This window comes from Zingiber officinale, chromosome 7B (genome assembly GCF_018446385.1).
Source record: "Zingiber officinale cultivar Zhangliang chromosome 7B, Zo_v1.1, whole genome shotgun sequence".
Taxonomy (NCBI): domain Eukaryota; kingdom Viridiplantae; phylum Streptophyta; class Magnoliopsida; order Zingiberales; family Zingiberaceae; genus Zingiber; species Zingiber officinale.
This window is the reverse complement of record NC_055999.1, coordinates 9,654,397-9,674,413: the sequence shown is the minus strand read 5'-3', so window position 1 is coordinate 9,674,413 and position 20,017 is coordinate 9,654,397. Positions and strand designations below refer to the sequence as shown.

General features: G+C 45.3%; 2 protein-coding genes and 1 non-coding gene across 3 annotated transcripts; 1 reads left to right on the top strand and 2 right to left on the bottom strand.

Annotated features, from left to right (window-relative positions):
- Positions 1-2,923: 2,923 nt before the first annotated feature.
- Positions 2,924-3,877, bottom strand: LOC122003556 (protein G1-like7). The gene has a single exon (XM_042558655.1). It carries the CDS (start codon positions 3,779-3,781, stop codon positions 3,146-3,148), a length of 636 nt encoding a protein of 211 aa, XP_042414589.1. The 5' UTR covers positions 3,782-3,877; the 3' UTR covers positions 2,924-3,145.
- Positions 3,878-16,136: 12,259 nt separating this feature from the next.
- Positions 16,137-16,765, top strand: LOC122003555 (RING-H2 finger protein ATL66-like). The gene has a single exon (XM_042558654.1). The coding sequence runs from the start codon at positions 16,241-16,243 to the stop codon at positions 16,676-16,678; it is 438 nt and encodes a 145-aa protein (XP_042414588.1). The 5' UTR covers positions 16,137-16,240; the 3' UTR covers positions 16,679-16,765.
- Positions 16,766-16,879: 114 nt separating this feature from the next.
- TRNAH-GUG lies at positions 16,880-16,951 on the bottom strand. The gene has a single exon. It is a non-coding gene; the product is annotated as a tRNA-His (tRNA).
- Positions 16,952-20,017: the final 3,066 nt, after the last annotated feature.

Here is a 20,017-nt window from a genome sequence, read left to right as displayed (position 1 = left end):
ATAATGGTTGCGTGACACTAGGAGATTGGATGTATCCTGGATAAAGACTATGTGCTACTAGGACAGAGAGACTATGTGCCATTATGAGAATGTCTTTGATTCATTTGGAAGAGCGGTTAAATAAAGTGCAACACCTTTGTTAGCATTGATTGTTCAAAGAGCGGTTATGTAAGGTGTACCAATCTTCTTAGCATCTATCGCTCAGTGTGCTTCTTGTTACACGCATCATTTTCTCTAAGTATGGATTGGATGTTCTGATATGGTCTTTGTGACTAAACTTTTATATAGTTTATGTGACTTATTTAGCCTTTGTGACTAACTGGTCTTAGTGACTTACCTTGGACGAGTGGGAGATGTAGGAAATGGAAACATGAGCTTGCCCAAGTTGCCCACTTTCTTAAGGGAAAAAGTCCTTTTTATCTCTGGGATAATTCTCATTATAAAGGGTGCGTCCAAGGATGGTTTATAGTATGTGTGGAAGAACGAGAGGAAGAAGAACATCCGAGGCTGTGAAATTTGTTTGTTGAACCGTTGAGAAGCATTCGTGACTGTAACCTTCTCACATACATCAAGAGACAACTTCCTCCATCCAGTGTTTTGCTCCTCCTTCGAATTTCACCATAACGAGATATGATTTATTGTTTCGTACAGTAAATTTGAATTATAATTCCTTCAGGACGACCCAGAAGCTTAGTATTCTATAGTTGTACCTTCGATTTTGAGAAAAATCCATACAAATACACCATAGCTAGAAATCGAACCGCAGATGTCTAGGCGACAACTTGACACCCTTCCGTTGCATTATAACCTCAGAGGGATTTTATTCTTCTTTAATAAAAAAAATGATGAACCAAGCAACATCGAACTTAGAGTGATCAGCTTGGCCTCACGAAAATTTTCCACCAACCGTTTGAATAAATTGGGAAAATGTATATGGAGGCTCATTCTAAGTTTCAAGTTCCAGATTTGTGGTTTATCATTGGAGAGTTAGACCATGACACCCTATCCTCGGGGCATTTTATTCGTCTTTAATAAAAAATGATTAAGCAGGTCAAGTAATGTCGAATCCAGGATAATCGATCCGGTCCTATGAAAAAATTTTATCAACAGTCAAGGTAAATCGAAAAGTACTCATAATAGATAGTCTGGAAATCTAGTATCCCTTAATTACAAAAAACACCTATCAATATATCGTAATAAGTCTTAGCTATCTAAGTAATAAGTAGACGCCTACCCACTGCACCATATCGCATGGGTAACTTTTTTTATTCGTCTTTAATTCTACCAGATGAAAGTGGAGCATAAGGTGGATAAATAACAAAGAGCATCACTGGCAATTCAGATTATCTAAACCATTTACAGGGATTCAAACCGGGGGACAAAATATTAAAGATAATTAACCAGCTGTAGATATATTATTATTATTAATTAATATTCCCCTTCAGCGAACGTTGACGTTTCCCTTCGGTTCCATTCCAACACACCACGAACTAACTGGAATCATTTGATCATATCTTATAATTTCTACAATCACGATGTGATTTATTATTAGTCACCACTGCGTGGGCCCAATCTAACACTACCCACTGATCGGAATCTATAGAGTTAATCGCTTTTGTCATCAGAAAAATTGAATGGGAAATAAAGGCGTTTCAATTCAAACCGTACAATAATTGAGTAGGATTGTAATTATATCTTTAATGGAAGATCAAAGCCAATCATCCTTATTCTTACTTTAATGCCTCCCTGTGATCTTTCTTTCTTTCTTTCTTTCTCTCTCCCTCTCGACTCTTCCTAAATCCTAGTGGGAATGGCCTGCGTCATTATTAGCCTAGCTCTATGACTCTTCCTTTCACTTGCGCTGTCTCCACTCCAGACCCAGTCATAATAACACTAATTTGTAGCTAGCTCCAATAAAAGTTTTCATTAGATTATCTTTTTATGATCCAGTAAACTACTAAATAACATAGAATGGACAAATAAGAGAAAATTTACATGCATGTCTACGCGTACGTACGTGCATATTGATACTGAAGTCTTGTATATATATATATATATATATTAAGTGGCTGAGGGCTGGCAGCTGATATTATTTAGATTTAATCATTGACAGATAAGGAACAATGAATTAATTAGTAGTCTAAAAGACAAAACAGACGATTCATCTGAGATCACCTTCCAAATCTACTATTTATATATAAACAATTAATTACTGAAGAATGATATTATATGATATGATCGACAGGCGCGTTTATGTATATACCAAATTTAAAATCAAGTTAATGTGTTGATAAAAACTTCATTAATTTACATTTTATTTACTAGGTGACTAGTTTGCCCTATTTCAAATAATTAACTATAATTTATACATAAATAATGTGGTTTGATTACACTCATATAGCTTATTTTTACAGTCAATTTAGAATCATCAGTGATTCTGCAATCCCACTCAAAAAATTTAATAATTAGTATTATTCTCATCTAATTAGAATCATTAAATGGATCTTAGTTATCTCTTCAATATTTAACTTTTAAGTAATAATAATATTTCAATGCAAAAATAGGGGCAAATTCATATATATTAATCAGTGCTTAATTGAGTTGCTAAAGAGCATAAGGTATTATATATATATATACAAGAACACCATATACGTTTAAATATAGATTTTCTCATAATTAAATAGCATTTTGTTTTAATAGAGTGGGAGATATATTAGTTTAATATAGATATATGCATCTGAAAATCTAACATAATAATAATTTGAAGTGTACTTAATTTCCAACACACTGAATGATCAAATATATTACCTATTTTATCTCCCTTTCATCTTGAATTCTTGATCTAATCAAAAGTAAAGACATACAACACAGACTTCATTTTGGGAAAATGAGAAGGAAGCAATTCAAAGAGGGAGTTAATTGCTACATCAAGAAACAAAACTCGGAAATATAATACCTATTTTATGCATCGTCCACCATACTCATGATGTCTGAAAATCATTAAAACTAATTGAAGTGACAAAATTTTTGAAAAAGATTTTAAAACAGAAAGAAAAAAAAAACAAAGAAGGAAAGAAACAACAATAGATTAATACTACTACTTCAACGATGGATTGGGGGAAATAAATTTAAGTAGATCGATTAACTAAGATGACCCACCGGCCGGAACATCAACGGAGCATCCCTCCGCGGCGCCAGTACTGATGGCCATGGCGGACGACAGCGAGGAGGAGGAAGAGGCAGCCGAAGCCTCGGCTCCGGTCTCTTCCGCCGTCCGCTTTCTCTTCTTCTTCTCGTAGGTGATCCCCCGTGCCTTGGCTTGGCTCTCGCGGACTTCCCGCAGGTACACGCGAACGGCGCTGGCGGCGAAGGGGTTGGCCTCGGGCCGGCCGCCGCTCTCCTCGAAGGCGGCGCGGAGGCGGCCGATAAGGGCATCGAGGGAGCCCCAGGCCTGGCGGAGCGGGCACGCGCAGGGGGCCGGTGGGCCCGCGCGGCCAAAGAAGGCGCAGCCGGCCACGTGGACTTTGGTCTTCCCGAACTGGTCGAGGTAGCGCAGGAACTCGATGACGTGTGCGCCGCCGCAGGCGGCGAGGGCGAGCGGCGGCCTCTGGTTCCGCAGGTACTGCAGGAAGGTGTGCCAGTCGCGTCTCTTCTGCGACTCGTACCGGCTCGGCAGCGAGGGGGGAGGGAGGTAGGGGTCGGTGGCCGGGGTCGGGGAGGAGGGCTGTGTCTCCGGCGAGAGGACCGGGTCGGAGCCCGGCGAGATGGGATCCATGACCATGCACCGAGCGATATTGAGTACTAGCTACTACACTAGCTAGAGAATGAAAGCAGCAGTAAAGTAATCGGTGGTGGCCAGTGGCATTGTGGCAAGACAATTCCAATACATCAAATTTTACTTCGCCCCTTGAAATTTATCTAATTTTACATCAGCTCATCATCAACTCTGTTCCATGTATCATCCTAATTTTACTTACTTATCCATCCACTTAGTTGGTATCAAGACCCAGCTGCTAACTGCTAACTAAACTTCTAGTTAAGTAATTAACGACAAAGGATAAAATAAAATGCCCCATAAAGGACATGTTTATTAAACTTTCCCTGGGTGAAAGTGATTTTTTTTCTTAATCTTGGTAAAAGCTCAAAAGGGACTAAAACTGAGAGGTGAGGACCGAGGACTAAGAATTCACGTGGTGGTGGGGCCGCCGTGTGGTCAAATCGGAGGATTGGCTCCATTTTTTTTCTTTGACGGAACCAAATTTTAGAGGATGAGGACTTTGAGGTACGAGTTCACTGCAATACTGCTGTACTTGATGTCCATTGGATCACCAACATTAATGTTCACCACAGATAATAATAATAATAATAAGATTTTAAAATAAAAAAAGATAGGCTTCAACTCCGATGCTCTGAAGGCTTTTGTGCGATATTTACTTTGTGAACTAGGCAATCAATCACACAACACAAGACAAATAGCTGAAAATTAAGGCAAGAAAAATGGGGCAATCAGTTCAGACCAAATCCTAATTACCCTCGGGGAAAAGTGTTTTGTATAGAAAATTAGTCAGCACGAGCGGATATTATATTCCCTTATGGACATTGAATTCAATAGGAGGATAAAAATCACATGGGGAATCCTAAAATAGTTCAGACAAGTCATTTACAATTTTACATCCATGTTTGTCTCTGATCCTGCTAAGTTAGACAGTTAGGCGGCGTCGAGATTGACTGTGAGAAGACTTCAAGTAGGAGGAACCTAATGTCACTCTCAATCTTGTATATCAAAGAGAAAAACTAAAAGAGAGAAGCGTCAGTAATCGGGCCAGGAAGAGATCTCGGTGTAGATATTTCGACGTTCAAGTTAGGCAGAGAACTGAAGAAAAGGATGAAGAACGATGGTGACGAATAATGAACTCTGATAGCGAAGCATACCTACAACTGTGAATGGAAACCCTTTATGCATTATTGGTCTTTCCCTGTACGAATATCAATGCATTTCTAAGATATGATCGACTAATCTGACATTCTGACAACCTTCCTCATAATAGGTGATCCTGTCCGAACCAGAAGTCAGCAGACGCTGGGCACGTGACGCTCCAAGGCTCGCTGATGTAGGTCTCCAACTAGTGTCGAGATGCTCCGGCTATCCTGCACAGAAGTCGAGCCGGGAAGGGGATTCCCAGCGACGACCCTCCGACGCTCAAGTCAGGTAAATCACGATGAACAAGGTGGCTCCAGAAGTCTCAGAGTACATACCATCCTCCTCTGTCGATGAAACCTGAGGTTCTTTATATAGAGCTGTGAAAGGTTTGGGCACGCGTACCAAGGTGCATAAGTGTCCCCTGTCCTATCCTAGGTATGCGGCTGTCATAAATGGCTGTCAGAAAGTTTACCTGACCCATATCGCTACAGTCAAAGCATGCCCTCGATGGGACAGCAGAATCCCCTGTCACAAGATTTGGAGCATGACACACACGTGAAACCTACAGGTTGTTGGAGAAAGAAATCCTCTGGCCATTTCCTTTGCTCCAAACTTGTAGTCCGAGCGGAAAGATACCTAAACATCCGACCGGACATCCGCAGTGGTTTACTTGTGCTTTGTGGAGACTAACAAACAGGGGTGCTTTATGACTGTGATCGGTCAAAAGGTCAGCTCGGTCCATGACCTTTTTAACTGAGCGTCGGAACCCCGATTTGACAGGGTGCCTACCAACTATGAGTGCAAACCGGCCGGACCTTTCCGGGTACTCGATTCCATCGGCCGGCCGGCAGTCCAATCGGACCGGCCCTCTATGGCCGTCCGTCCGGTCGGACCACATTCTCCTCTGGGTGGGCGGCTGTTCCGGTGACTTCCACTTGGCGTTGACTTTGCAAGAAAAAAGGGGGGGGCCCGCTCTTACTACCGGATCACTTGCCTTCCCTTCAAGTCTAGTCGAAGGAGGCGAATAGTCTGACTGACTGGACTGTGAGTCTAGCCGAACGGCTCATCCATGCTAATATTCTACGCCCGGTCAGCGGCGGAGATATCCTTGAATGAATCAATGATGGTTTTTGCCGGATCTCCTCGCGTTCTGCGTCAATCTTCGACATCAATGTCGATCATACCTTCAATAAATGCTACGAATGATTGACTGCCACGTGGAGCAATGCCATCAGAGGACGGAGGCGGTTGCATGGCATTTTGATGTAACCGAAGCAATTCGAAATAAACGGCTAGATGTATGCATTGATTCCCGTGACCTGGATCCGACGGTGGGGGCCGACCGGCCCTCACACTATAAATTCCTCGTTTCCTTCTCATCTTCGCACGCCTCCGTTACCTCTACTGTTGCTCTCTGCGTTGCGGGGCTCCGGCGATCTTGTTGCTGCCTTCTGACGCTTTCCGGCGCCTTTCCTCGATTCATCTCCCCTCAGTAAGGTTTTAGATCTCTCATTTTTCCTTTCCGATATCTAATTCGCACTTCTGCTCTAGTTTTTGAAACTCCATTTCCCCGTCTTTGAAACTTCCTTTTTGATTTCTTCTGTCCCGATCATGGCCAGTTCTTCTCATCCCGAAGAACAATCCTTAGGCCCATGGTATACTACCATGCGATCTCGTTTCGAACAACGGGATTTTGATATTTTGGCTGACAATTTCGAAATCCCCGAGGATATCGAAGTTCGCCTAGCTGGTCCTGCCGCTCGGCCTCACAGACCACCGCGCGGCGGTTTCTGTGTCTTTCGCGACCAATTCACCGCCGGTCTGCGGTTCCCCGTCCATCCTTTTATAGCAGACGTCTGCAATTATTTTGGCGTGCCGCTCGGAAGTTTAGTACCAAACACCTTCCGTCTCCTCTGCGGCGTTGTCGTTTTGTTCAAGATTCACAACATTCCCCTCCGACCGGAGGTCTTCTTTTATTTCTATTATCCTAAGCAAGCCGAGCCGGGCACCTTTATGTTCCAAGCTCGGCCCGGTTTGGTCTTCTTCAATAAACTACCCACTTCCAATAAACATTGGAAGGACTATTATTTCTACCTCCGCATGCCCAGTCAGCCAAACTTTCCGACCCAGTGGCAAGTCAGTCTACCTCCCCCTCCCGAACTGAAGAAATTCAAGACCCGACCGGAATATCTTCACGCCGCAAATGTACTAGCCGGTCTACGACTTGACATCAACAAGCTTCTTCACGAGGGAGTGATGTACATTTTTGGGCTGAGTCCTATACGGACCCCGCTTCCGACCGGCTTCGGTAAGAACTTTGCTTTGGCACTTGCTTTAATTGCTAACTGATTTCTTTTTCTCTTCATGCAGCTGACATCGTCATGGACTCGGTGATGGCCGGCGTTCTAAAGAGAAAGGCAGCAGCGCTGGAGGCTGTGGCAGCCAAAGAAATGAAGGCGCTGGGTATTCAGCCGGTCGGTTCTCACGAAGGAGAGAGCGGCACCCAGGCTGAATCGGCCGCTCAGGCCTCTCAACAGCATGTGGACAGCGGCGCTACCCCCTCCAGGGAACCAACGGCCCCCGAGGAAGGGTCCGTTCGGGAGGAGGATCAGCCGCTGCAAAAGAGACGCCGAGTGGAGACCCCGCTACGCTCGGCTACCTCTGCGGTCCAACCCTCTGACCGGGCCGCCTCGACTGCGAAAGGGAAAGCGCCGGTGCCTGAGACCATTTCATCTGACCGGACGCCTTCGATTGGGACGCGGTGACTGCTCCCCCCCCCGCCCTCCCCGCCCGCTCGCCGTTCAGTCCAACGTTCGACCATCCATTCGCGGTCTTCTGCGCCAGCTTCTGATCCCGGTCGGGCGATCCCTGGTCACGGCCGCACAATACGGGTTACTCTTCACCTTCCGACTGAAGAGTTGCTGCCAGAAGCTGACCGGACGACCGTGCCCGAGCACACTGTTACTTTGAAAGGGCCCCTCGCCGAGATGTGGGCCGACGCTCGGGCGCGCGTAGCACTGATCCCTCTCCAGAACTTAGCCAATAGCCACATGCAAGCGGCTACGGGGGTAAGTTCTTCGTTGTTTTTTGTTTTACCTAAAATATTTCCGCTCGGCTTCTAACAACTGCGACTTCTTGTTTCAGAGGTGGGTGGAAGAGATAGCAGTTTCCAACCGTCTGGCTATGGCGGACGAGGAGATAAGGCAACTGCGGGCGGCAGGTGGTCCGAGCGGCTCCCAAGGACCTTCCTACTCCGAGCTGCAAAAAGAGCTGAAGAAAACTCAAACTCTGCTAGCTGCTGAGCAGAAGAAAACAGCTGATCAGGCCCACGCCCTAGCCGAGTCCGAGCGACAGGTCAAGTCGCTTGACACAAAGATAACTCTGGCCACCACTCGGAAGAACACAGCCATCTCCGATCTGGAGGAGTTGAAGATAAAGGAGCTGACGGAGCAGCTCGATCGGGAGAAGGCAGGCCGCTCGGCCGATGCGGAGAAGATTGAACGTCTGAATGAGGCCCTGACAAGCTCCCAGGCAACCTTCAAGGAATACCAGGATGCCGAGCCGAGCCGAGTCGCCGCTCTCCGACAAAGTTACATCCGATCGCCCGAGTTCTCGGAGAAAATTTGCGAGCGGATGTACTCGGCTTTCGACCTGGCAATTACGGCCACTATGACCTATCTGAAGTCGAAGGGCCTTCTTCCGGAGTCCACCAATATTCCAGCCGGCGATCAAGTGGAGCTCCTGAGCAACATTCCGAGGGACCTCTACGACTACATCGAGTAATTTTTGTAATTTCGCAGCTCGGCTGAACATGAACCTTTTTGTACTTAGGCCGCTCGACCTAAGGTTCTAATTTTAATGAAATGCTTTCCTTTCGTGTACTCTATCTTTTTGCACTGTTCCCTGGCTAACACTTGTACGGTCCGCTCGTCTTCTATCACATCATACCTTGGGCATTCGAGGTGCATTCTTCCAGAATGAAGTGTTTTCCCCAGCTCTTCCGTCCGGCCGAATATCAATCTGGGCTGCTGGCCAGAATCGCTCGCTATAAGCCGATCCGAACCTTTTTTACCTCGAGTCCGATCGGAAAATAGCTTCGGTCTGACAATCGGCGGGGAATACGAATGATCGCAGTGTCGACGATATTCCGTTCGGATTATTTATAGACGCCGGCTCGTCTCTTGATCTTTAACGACGGTGCTCGTCGATCTTCCGCTCGGAGGGTTTATAGACGCCGGCTCGTCTCTCGATCTTTAACGACGGTGCTCGTCGATCTTCCGCCGGAGGGTAGACGCCGGCTCGTCTCTTGATCTTTAACGACGGTGCTCGTCGGTCTTCCGCTCGGAGGGTTTATAGACGCCGGCTCGTCTCTTGATCTTTAACGACGGTGCTCGTCGATCTTCCGCTCGGAGGGTTTATAGACGCCGGCTCGTCTCTTGATCTTTAACGACGGTGCTCGTCGGTCTTCCGCTCGGAGGGTTTATAGACGCCGGCTCGTCTCTTGATCTTTAACGACGGTGCTCGTCGGTCTTCCGCTCTGAGGTTTAGACGCCGGCTCGTCTCTTGATGTTTAACGACGGTGCTCGTCGGTCTTCCTTCGGAGGGTTTATAGGCGCCGGCTCGTCTCTTGATCTTTGACGGTGCTCGTCGATCTTCCGCTCGGGGTTTATAGACGCCGGCTCGTCTCTTGATCTTTAACGACGGTGCTCGTCGGTCTTCCGCTCGGAGGGTTTATAGAGGCCGGCTCGTCTCTTGATCTTTGACGGTGCTCGTCGGTCTTCTCGGAGGGTTTATAGACGCCGGCTCGTCTCTTGATCTTTAACGGTGCTCGCCGATCTTCCGCTTGGGGTTTATAGACGCCGGCTCGTCTCTTGATCTTTAACGGTGCTCGTCGGTCTTCCTTCGGAGGGTTTATAGGCGCTCGTCTCTTGATCTTTGACGGTGCTCGTCGGTCTTCCGCTCGGAGGGTTTATAGGCGGCTCGTCTCTTGATCTTTAACGACGGTGCTCGTCGATCTTCCGCTCGGGGGTTTATAGACGTCGTCTCTTGATCTTTAACGACGGTGCTCGTCGGTCTTCCGCTCGGAGGGTTTATAGACGCCGGCTCGTCTCTTGATCTTTAACGACGGTGCTCGTCGGTCTTCCGCTCGGAGGGTTTATAGACGCCGGCTCGTCTCTTGATCTTTAACGACGGTGCTCGTCGGTCTTCCGCTCGGTCACTATATACCCCAAGAAACGCCCTCCTTTAGCTCCGAACAGGCATTTCTGGGGATTTAGCTTGACTCCATATTTGCGCAGTGTTCGGAAGGTTTCTTCCATATCCTTGAAAAGATCGGCCGCTCGGACGGATTTGATAAGAATGTCGTCCACGTAAACTTCCAGGTTCCGCCCGATCTGCTCCTTGAATACCTTGTTCATCAAGCGCTGATAGGTGGCCCCGGCATTCTTCAATCCGAACGGCATCACATTGTAGCAATATGTGCCGTCGGACGTTACGAAGCTCACCTTTTCTTGATCTTCGCGGGCGAGCGGTACCTGGTGATAGCCCTGGTAGGCGTCGAGCATGCAAATTAACTCACAGCCGGCCGTAGAGTCCACCAGCTGATCTATCCGGGGCAGAGGATAAAGATCTTTGGGACATGCTTTGTTTAAGTCCCGAAAGTCAATGCAAACTCGCCACTTGCCGCCCGGCTTGGAGACCAATACCACGTTGGCTAGCCAGCTCGAACTGACCTCGCGATGTGGCGGCCTTCAGTTTCTCTACCTCCGCCCGGATTATGGCATTCGCTCGGCGCTAAAATCTCTTTTTCTCTGCTTTACAGTCGGACATGCAACTCATGTTGCGCTAGGCTAGGCGAAATTCCGGGCAACTCGTGTGTCGACCAAACAAAGACATCATGATTTTGCTGGAGGCATTGGATCAGCTTCTTCTTCTGTTTTTCCTCTAGATCTGAGGCGATGAAAGTGGTGGCCTCCGATCGGGTCGGATGGATCTGAACTTCCTCCTTTTCATCATAAATTAAAGCGGGAGGTTTCTCGGTTATGGCGGGGCGTCTTCCGAGCGGAAGAAGCTTCGCTCGGATCATCTCTATATAGCAACGCCGAGCTGCTAGTTGATCTCCCGCACTTCTCCAACTTTGTCCTCCACGGAAATTTTATCTTCGGTGGAAGGTTGAGACAACCGCTCGGAATTCGCCGGCCGGTCGTCCCAAAATGACGTTGTAGGATGAGGAGAGTCAACCACCACAGTTGTTGTCTGGTCCTCTGGCGGCTCTTCTCCCGGGTGTGGCAACGGATTTGTCCGACGGTGAACTTCATTGCCCGTAAACCCGTAGAGCGGGTCGTCATTGGAAGCGGCTCGGCTCGATCAATTTGCTGATCGAACGCCTTCTTGAATAGTATGTTGACCGAGCTCCTGTGTCAACAAATATGCGTGAATGGTGTAATTTGCTATTACCGCTTTAATGAGCAGCGTCGTCATGGGGTACTTCTACTCCTTCAAGTCTCGGCCCGAAAGTGATTTCGGTCCACTTGCCCGCTCTTGGCTACACCCGACTGGATGAGCCGAACGCCGCCTTTCTTGCTCGGTTGGAGTCTCCTCCGGTCGGCCCACCAATAACGTTGATTTCGCCTCGGAAGTATTGCTCCTGTTTTCTTCCCGAGTGGATGGTCGGGACCGTTCTCTGGACGTCCGCGACTCTCCTGTCTTGGGGATCTATGTCGGTCGGACGTATGGTGATGTCGCCTCTCTATGCGGGTCCGGTCGGCTTCCTGGGTCCTTTGCCTCGTGTTGAGGGGAGGAGACCGTCGTTCGGCTTTCCGGGGAACAGGATTGGACACAAAGGGAAGGCTTCGGCAATCCCTCGTGTTGTGCGTATCCGTTTGGTGGAATTTGCAGAACATTGGGGTCCACCTCTTCTTTGGCTTGGGCCGAGCGGCAGCCACTTCTTGCACGTGCGATCTGGTGTGGGGAGATCGAATTGCTTCAGCCCTTGGTCCTCTAGGTGGTTGCTGAGCGGAGTGCTGCTTCCGCTCGGCATGAACAAGTGCACGCTCGGTTGGAGCTTCTTTTTTCCGAGCGGCTTGCGCTTCTTCCACGTTTATGTATTCGTTGGCCCGATGTAGCATGTGATCATAGTCTCGGGGCGGCTTTCGGATGAGCGACCTGAAGAAGTCCCCATCAACAAGGCCTTGTGTGAAGGCGTTCATCATCGTTTCCGATGTGGCTGTTGGGATGTCCATCGCCACTTGGTTGAATCGCTGGATGTAAGCTCGAAGCGATTCTTTTGGTTCTTGCTTGATGGCGAACAAGCTAACGCTTGTTTTCTGATAACGCCGACTGCTGGCGAAGTGGTGGAGGAAGGCCGTTCGGAAGTCCTTGAAGCTTGTGATGGATCCGTCCGGCAGTCTACGGAACCACCGCTGGGCCGATCCCGAGAGCGTGGTAAGGAAGACTCGGTGTATTGGTGGGCGTGGCGGTATTATCAAACTTACCCAAATGATCATCCGGGTCCGTTGTTCCATTATACTCGCCGATCGTAGGGGGCACGTAGTGCTTGGGCAGAGGATCTCGCAGAATGGCTTCCGAAAATTGGCGGTTGGTCCGCTCGGGAGATGAGTCCGTCCGGGGAGCTTTCCCCTTCCTGTCATCCCGCCTTGGCATTTCATCTGAGGAAGATCCTATATCTCTCCGGGCTGGCGTGGCTCCAGGGGTGCGAAATAAGGCCCGGTGGAATGCGACGGTGGCTGGAGGTGCTTCCGCTCGGCCCCCCGACGCGGACGTTGCTTGTTGCTCCGCCCGCTCGGCGGATGCTTTTTGCTTTTGCTCCACGAGTTTGGCGGCCCTTATCTCGACCAGAGCGTCGAGTTCCTCCCTTGAAAGCGTCACCGTGTGCTGTCGTCCAGCCTCGTCCATTGTCTATGCTCGGATGCAGGAGCGTTCCCACAGACGGCGCCAATTTGATCCTGTCCGAGCCAGAAGTCAATAGACGCTGGGCACGTGGCGCTCCAAGGCTCGCTGATGTAGGTCTCCAACTAGTGTCGAGATGCTCCGGCTATCCTGCACAGAAGTCGAGCCGGGAAGGGGATTCCCAGCGACGACCCTCCGACGCTCAAGTCAGGTAAATCACGATGAACAAGGTGGCTCCAGAAGTCTCAGAGTACATACCATCATCCTCTGTCGATGAAACCTGAGGTTCTTTATATAGAGCTGTGAAAGGTTTGGGCACGCGTACCAAGGTGCATAAGTGTCCTCTGTCCTATCCTAGGTATGCGGCTGTCAGAAAGCTTACCTGTCCTTTCCTAGGTATGCGGCTGTCAGAAAGTTTACCTGACCCATATCGCTACAGTCAAAGCATGCCCTCGATGGGACAGCAGAATCCCCTGTCACAAGATTTGGAGCATGACACACACGTGAAACCTACAGGTTGTTGGAGAAAGAAATCCTCTGGCCATTTCCTTTGCTCCAAACTTGTAGTCCGAGCGGAAAGATACCTAAACATCCGACCGGACATCCGCAGTGGTTTACTTGTGCTTTGTGGAGACTAACAAGCAGGGGTGCTTTATGACTGTGATCGGTCAAAAGGTCAGCTCGGCCCATGACCTTTTTAACTGAGCGTCGGAACCCCGATTTGACAGGGTGCCTACCAACTATGAGTGCAAACCGGCCGGACCTTTCCGGGTACTCGATTCCATCGGCCGGCCGGCAGTCCAATCGGACCGGCCCTCTATGGCCGTCCGTCCGGTCGGACCACATTCTCCTCTGGGTGGGCGGCTGTTCCGGTGACTTCCACTTGGCGTTGACTTTGCAAGAAAAAAGGGGGGGGGCCCGCTCTTACTACCGGATCAATAGGTTTACCATTTCTATGCTTTGCAGGGTAGGAGCTTCCATCATACAAATTACACAAGGAATATTCTCTTAATTTTTTGACAACAATTATATAAAATATTAAAAATGAATATTAGGTTGTCGTACTGATAGGCCATTAATACGTTTTGAGGATAAGACAGTCGGATCCAATTGAACATCGCTCTTGAATGGGGTCGGGTCGGCTAAGAAATGCTGACCATCTCAAAAACTCAGTCTCTCTGAGGACGAGATTTTCTTGAGGACTCGGCCTCTTTGAGAACTTAGCATTCGCTTAAACAAGGACTCTTGCCGAGCTGAGAGGACTCGGCTCAAAATTCCATTGAGTCGGGAGAATTCCGGATCGGCTGGACTATTTGGCCAACCCATACGACCGCACTACTCGATTCTGAATTGAACTAGAACGACTCGGGATTCCATTAAGCTAGGAGGACTCGGGATCCGATCTGACAAAAGGTCCGATCGATTAGACTATTTGGTCGAGCTGTATATGATCGTGCTAACCCTGAGTATTAATTCTTTTTTGACTTTGAACATCATCTTAGTCAATTTTCTTGATTTCGACTTTGAACTTAAAGGCCCTGCCTTATTAGCTATATAAGTCTCCATCTAAAAAGACAAACTAATACCACCATTCAAATTAGCATGAGGAGCATGAAACAGGCGCCTAGAGTTGAATATATGCCTACAATAATTTCTCCTTTTTGTTGTCTAAAATTTTAAGAGATTAATTTTACATTTCGTTTATAAAAAATTCATATCAGGTTCTAAGAACCAAGAAATGGATATCTCTGCCAAGAAGCAATAGAATGAGAGTCATTTAAATCTTAATGATGATATCATTGAAATCAATATCTTGTTAATTGACAATACGAATTAAGAGTCAATTATGCATGTGAGAGAGTTCGCATTCCATATCCTCCCTATTTATTGTTTATCCATCGGTATGTACTTATCTGAATTATTCTTCTGAAAATCTGTTCTTAAGATATATTAAAGAAAATGTTGTCTTTTTGATCCACGTTTTCATAAATAGACAAATACACAGCTACTATACCCTACTCGAAGAACATGTTTTAGTTTTTTAAAAATTCAAATTCAAATTAGGAGGTAAACCAAGAGAGCTAATATGGCACGAAACGTCATTAGATAGACCAATTCGTCGACTTCAAATACTTGAAGTCCGACATCATACATCAATAGGCTGTCCTTGTCTATTATAGATTTTGAGCGACATGTGTCGGTAATAAATTCGACGTTTTAATTATTATATATATTTTTTTCTGAAATAGCTAGATATCAGTTGATAACTTGATATTCCTCTAAGATTTCACTTCCAACACAATTTGTTTGGAATATTCTTCTTTTCTCAATGTTTAAAGTAGTTTTGACGAATTCAATTGAAGTCGATGAACCAGATAAGAACGTCTGTTACTAGGAAGACAGACGGGATTCCTCTCATTGCTTTCAGGTACACTTAGAACTGCAACATGCCTTCCATGGAGAGGCATAAAGGGCGATGTGTGAACACACTTATTAATATCTAATCTAAACAAAACCTATAGATTTCATTGAATATTTATAAAAACAGGATATATAATATTAATTTAGGCTAAAAAATCAGACTCAAGAGTATCCTAATTATCAATATTAAGCAATTTGAATTAAAATCTATTGTACTGCTTATAATGTGATGGATGAGCTATTTGAACTGTCGTCGATGCATCTTCATGATATATATACAGTCGATTCCATTTGGATCTGTAACGTCAATTTAATTCCTCAGATATTTCTTTCACTTCCGTCCGCATCGTCGGACTGGACTGCCACGCGGTCCGCTGCATCCAAAGCCCTCCGCTGGATCTTCCTAGCCGGCCAGTGACTCAGCGGCGCGGAAGACATCGGCCGCGCGCCAACACGAGCCCGGATCGTAAATTTCTGAAAAAGGAACAGATATAAGATTTGTTTGTTGGATCGATCTATAATCTATTCTCTGCGGTTATTTGCATAAAGATTTAGATGAACTTGGGAGGCCTAAGGTTGAAGGGTTTGTCGCTTTCTGCGTCACCATCATCATTGAACGCATTATCTCTTCCTCCTTTGCAAAGCCTTCTTAATTTAAGCCAAAAGTTGTCCCTTCGGCTGTCATCAACATCCTTATCTTCTTCATTATCGTTATCGTTTGTCATTATCACTACTAAATGCGCTTCTCCATTTTCTGTATGTGCAAACCTTCTTGACACATAACTCTCGGCCATGCATTTAATCGAATTTTAACAAATTCATGCGAAATGATTTGAACTAAAAGCGGTCACTTTTCGTGTGTGGCACCACTTTACCAGTCTTGTCCACATCTTCTGCATAATAAATCAATGAAGAGTGGGGGCTGGGCATGGCCCCAAAAGCAGTCGCACCACTTCGTCCCTGCCGTGGAGTCCAATTAAAGGAACGACGATGGCGGCACTCCGCTACGACGGCCTCGATGACGGAAACTTCCACGTCCCTGGAACCACACTCCGCCTCCTCCTCTTCATCTCCCTCCCCTTACTCGTCTTCTCCGTCCTCCTCTGCCTCTACCTCCGCTGGATCTGCCTCCGCCGCGGCGCCGGAACGCACCCGGTGAACGCACTTCCTGCTGCGGCTGCCACCGGACTCGATGAACGGACCATAAATAGCTTCCCGGTGCGGTTGTCGCTGGCCGGGGAGGAGGCGGCCCAGTGCTCGATTTGCCTGAGCGGGGTGCCGGCCGGGGAGAAGGTGAAGGCGTTGCCGGGCTGCGGACATGGGTTCCACGTGGAGTGCGTCGACGAGTGGCTACGGGTGCACGCGAGCTGCCCGCTGTGCCGGGCGACGCCTCGTGGTTCGCCGGCAGGATTGGCGCTGCAGATTTAGGAGAGGCAATAGAATTATTTAAACAATAAATCAGATGAGCATGTAATAATAATAATTTTTTAATAAAGTTTTTATAAATTTAGTCAATTGAACCGCACGGCAGATCGTTATTTAAGATTCATGCTTTAAAATGTAGGAAGATGTCGAATCTTTGCGCGCTGAAAAACAGATGAAAAAGAAATTATTAAATATCAAAAACATTGTGGCTGCTGGGATTCGAGCCCAGGTCTCCACGGCCACAACGTGGAATTCTAACCACTAAACTACAGCCACATTATATGAGATGAAGGATTTTAATTATACAGAAAATTATTTCATTATTTCATTGTTTTATTTGTTTTTTTTGCCAAACCATGAATAATTTTAAGGCAGAGGAGTTAGACATCTTAGTGCATAAAATAGAGTACTTTCCCGTTATCTTAAAATTTAAACTTTGTACATGGTTTTGGTACTTAATGTTGGTCATTTGATAACCGATTAGATAGGAATGAATAGCCTACATAATAAAAATAAAATTTTCTTAAACTTTACAGCTATATTAACATAAACATTTGTACAAAAGAAAATTAATCAAAGAAATAAGAGGCTCAGAGATTTTACTTGGTTACAACCGGGGAGGTTGTTAATCCAAGGAAGATGAAAATCTAACTAATGTCTCCTTCAGGCGGAGAAGCTTCTTACAACATTCAAAGCACTCAATTACAAAGCTAAACAGAAAGAGAATTGATTACAAGTGTTCTATTTATCTTTTGGGAACAGTGTCATATTTATAATCATAATCGGGATGTCTGGAAGGGTTCTAGGAGCTTGGACGCGGATAGAATTTTATATATGTCGCAACGGTTCATGACATTTGTCATTTTGATAAAATTCTGGTCCGAGGGCCCGAAGCTATTCCTGGCGCCCGGACCGAGTTGACCCAGGGACCGGCCAGGGCGCATATTGAGGGCACCCTGGCTGTCCCTGGTGGTCCGGGGGCCTGGACCAAGTCTGGGCGTCCGGACCAAGAAAGTCAACACCAGTTGACTTTTTTGGTCTGGGACTTCCACTCCAGTTTCGCTCGTTTGGGTCTGAGTCTTCCGTTCCAACTCCGCTTACTTAAATGATTTCGGGCATCTGGAATAGTGCTCACTCGAACTCAATTTCCGACCTTCTCGAGCAACCTTCCGGTTCGACTTCTTATCCCTCGGAAACGTCGAGCACCTCCTTCTCGTCCGCCCGCGTACTCTTCCGCAGCACCTCATACCTCAGACACACCGAGCCCGTCGGCTCTCTCCTATGTCGTTCTTCTCACTAGCTACATTTTTGGCTCGAGTTTCTGTACTACTAAGTTCCTTCACACTTAGACACAGGAATTAAATACCAACAGGATCTAATCTGATTTGGTTGATCACATCAAAACTATCTTGGGGTACCAGCAATCTCCCCTTTTTGATATACATAAATTAAGTTAGGGAAAAAACATAAACTAATAATAATAAAGTAAATATTTGCAAGTAATAATGTGCAAAAATTATAAAAATTAATGGCAAAAAATAATGATACCTTCCCTTAGACTTAATCTTCATTTCTCTCCCTTTGATTACATTAAAAATGAGGTACTTCAAAATAAAAAGATATGAAGCAAAGTATGAGGGAAAACACTATTAAATTTTTTTTGAAACATCTAGAGTCTTATAACGAATTTTGGAAAAAAAAAATTTACTAAGGGTTGAGCAAATATAAAAATTTTCACAAAAAAATCATTTCCTGAAATATGATAATCTTTCATAGAAAAAAAAAACAAAAATCATTTTGAAATTTATTTGAAAGCATTTTTATAATAGCTAAATACTTTGTAATTAGTTAATTAAATATTTATTTCAGTAATTGATTTCTAGGTTGTGGCGAGACACTAGGCCTTCTTAGTTATTGGAACAACAACTACTTCTAGACAAAGATTTTTTAAAAATTAAAACATTTAATTTTCTTTATGAAAGCCCTAGGTCTAACTTTAAGATATAACAATTTAATCTAAGAATGTTTTTGGAACCCAATATAGGTTCCTTCCAACTGAGTTAATCAAAAATTTCTTTAGAATATGTTTTTGTGATATCCTTCTAACTTGACCCTTATGAAATCTAAAATACTAATTAAGTTCTCGATCATATTTAAAATTTCTATCATTAGCATGTAGAAAATTTGAGCATGAATCCTTTTGTAACATTTAATTTTATCTTTTAATTTTATATTTTCATCTATTAATTTTTCAAATTCTTCTTTTAAACATGCATGTTATTTCTTTGACTTTATATACTTTGTTCTTTTTTTATATAATGATTTACTTAACATTTGCACAATTTTAAATAATTACTTTGGAGGGAGCTTACTTACCTGACTTAGCATATATTCATCGGTAGACGCTCCCCTTTTATTGTTACTTTCTTTTGCAGTGTCTCCCCTTTCATCGATGCTTTCGGTGCTCATTTCCTAGGTGCTTTTATCGTCTTCGGGTAGGTACTCGACAATTAGCACTATTCCACTAATCTCCTCAGATTTGGATGCTTTTGAAGACGAGTCGGTATCCATAGCATAATCAGATTATTCTTTCATTGATTTTTCATAGAGCTCCAAGAAATTTTCTCAAAATTCTTTTGCGCTTTGGTAGTTGTTGATTTTGTTGAATTCTTGAGCAGGAAGAACACTCAGTAGGTGGAACTCGACCTTACCATTTGCTATGAATTTGTTGCACTACTTCTGAGTCCAAAGATGCTCATCGAGCTCTTTTCCATCTTTACTTTTGGGGACATCAAAACCAAATTTCATAGAAAGCAATATATCAAAATATGTTCGAAAAAATACCTCCATTTTTCGTTTCCAGAATGAGAACTCCCCCTCAAATTTTGGCGGGTAGATGCTAGATCCGTTTTTTTTTACTTCAGATGGCGGTTAGTCCTTCTGAAGCGAGGCTGGCTCTGATACTACTTGTTGGTTCCTTAGCGATCGGCTAGACGGGGGTAAATAATGTTGAACTCCGCAAGTGTACGGAAATATCGCAAGTAATATAAAAGATTATCGTATCCACAGGGACTGGAATAAGCACTAAGAATATCTCAACGCGAATTAGCTAGACAACAAATCAATGGATTGACAAAATCTAAGTGTAACTATGAAAAGTAAATAAAAGAATGAAAGAATAAGCAACAAGAATAAAGGCAATGATAAGGGATATTCTAGGAGTTTTGATTTCTTTGTAAGGTTGTTCAATGTAAATGATTTACCAAATCCTTTTTCTCAATTGTCCATCATTTGTAGAAGGTTATCGGTTCTCTCTTGCAATAGAGAACCGACCTAGGACTG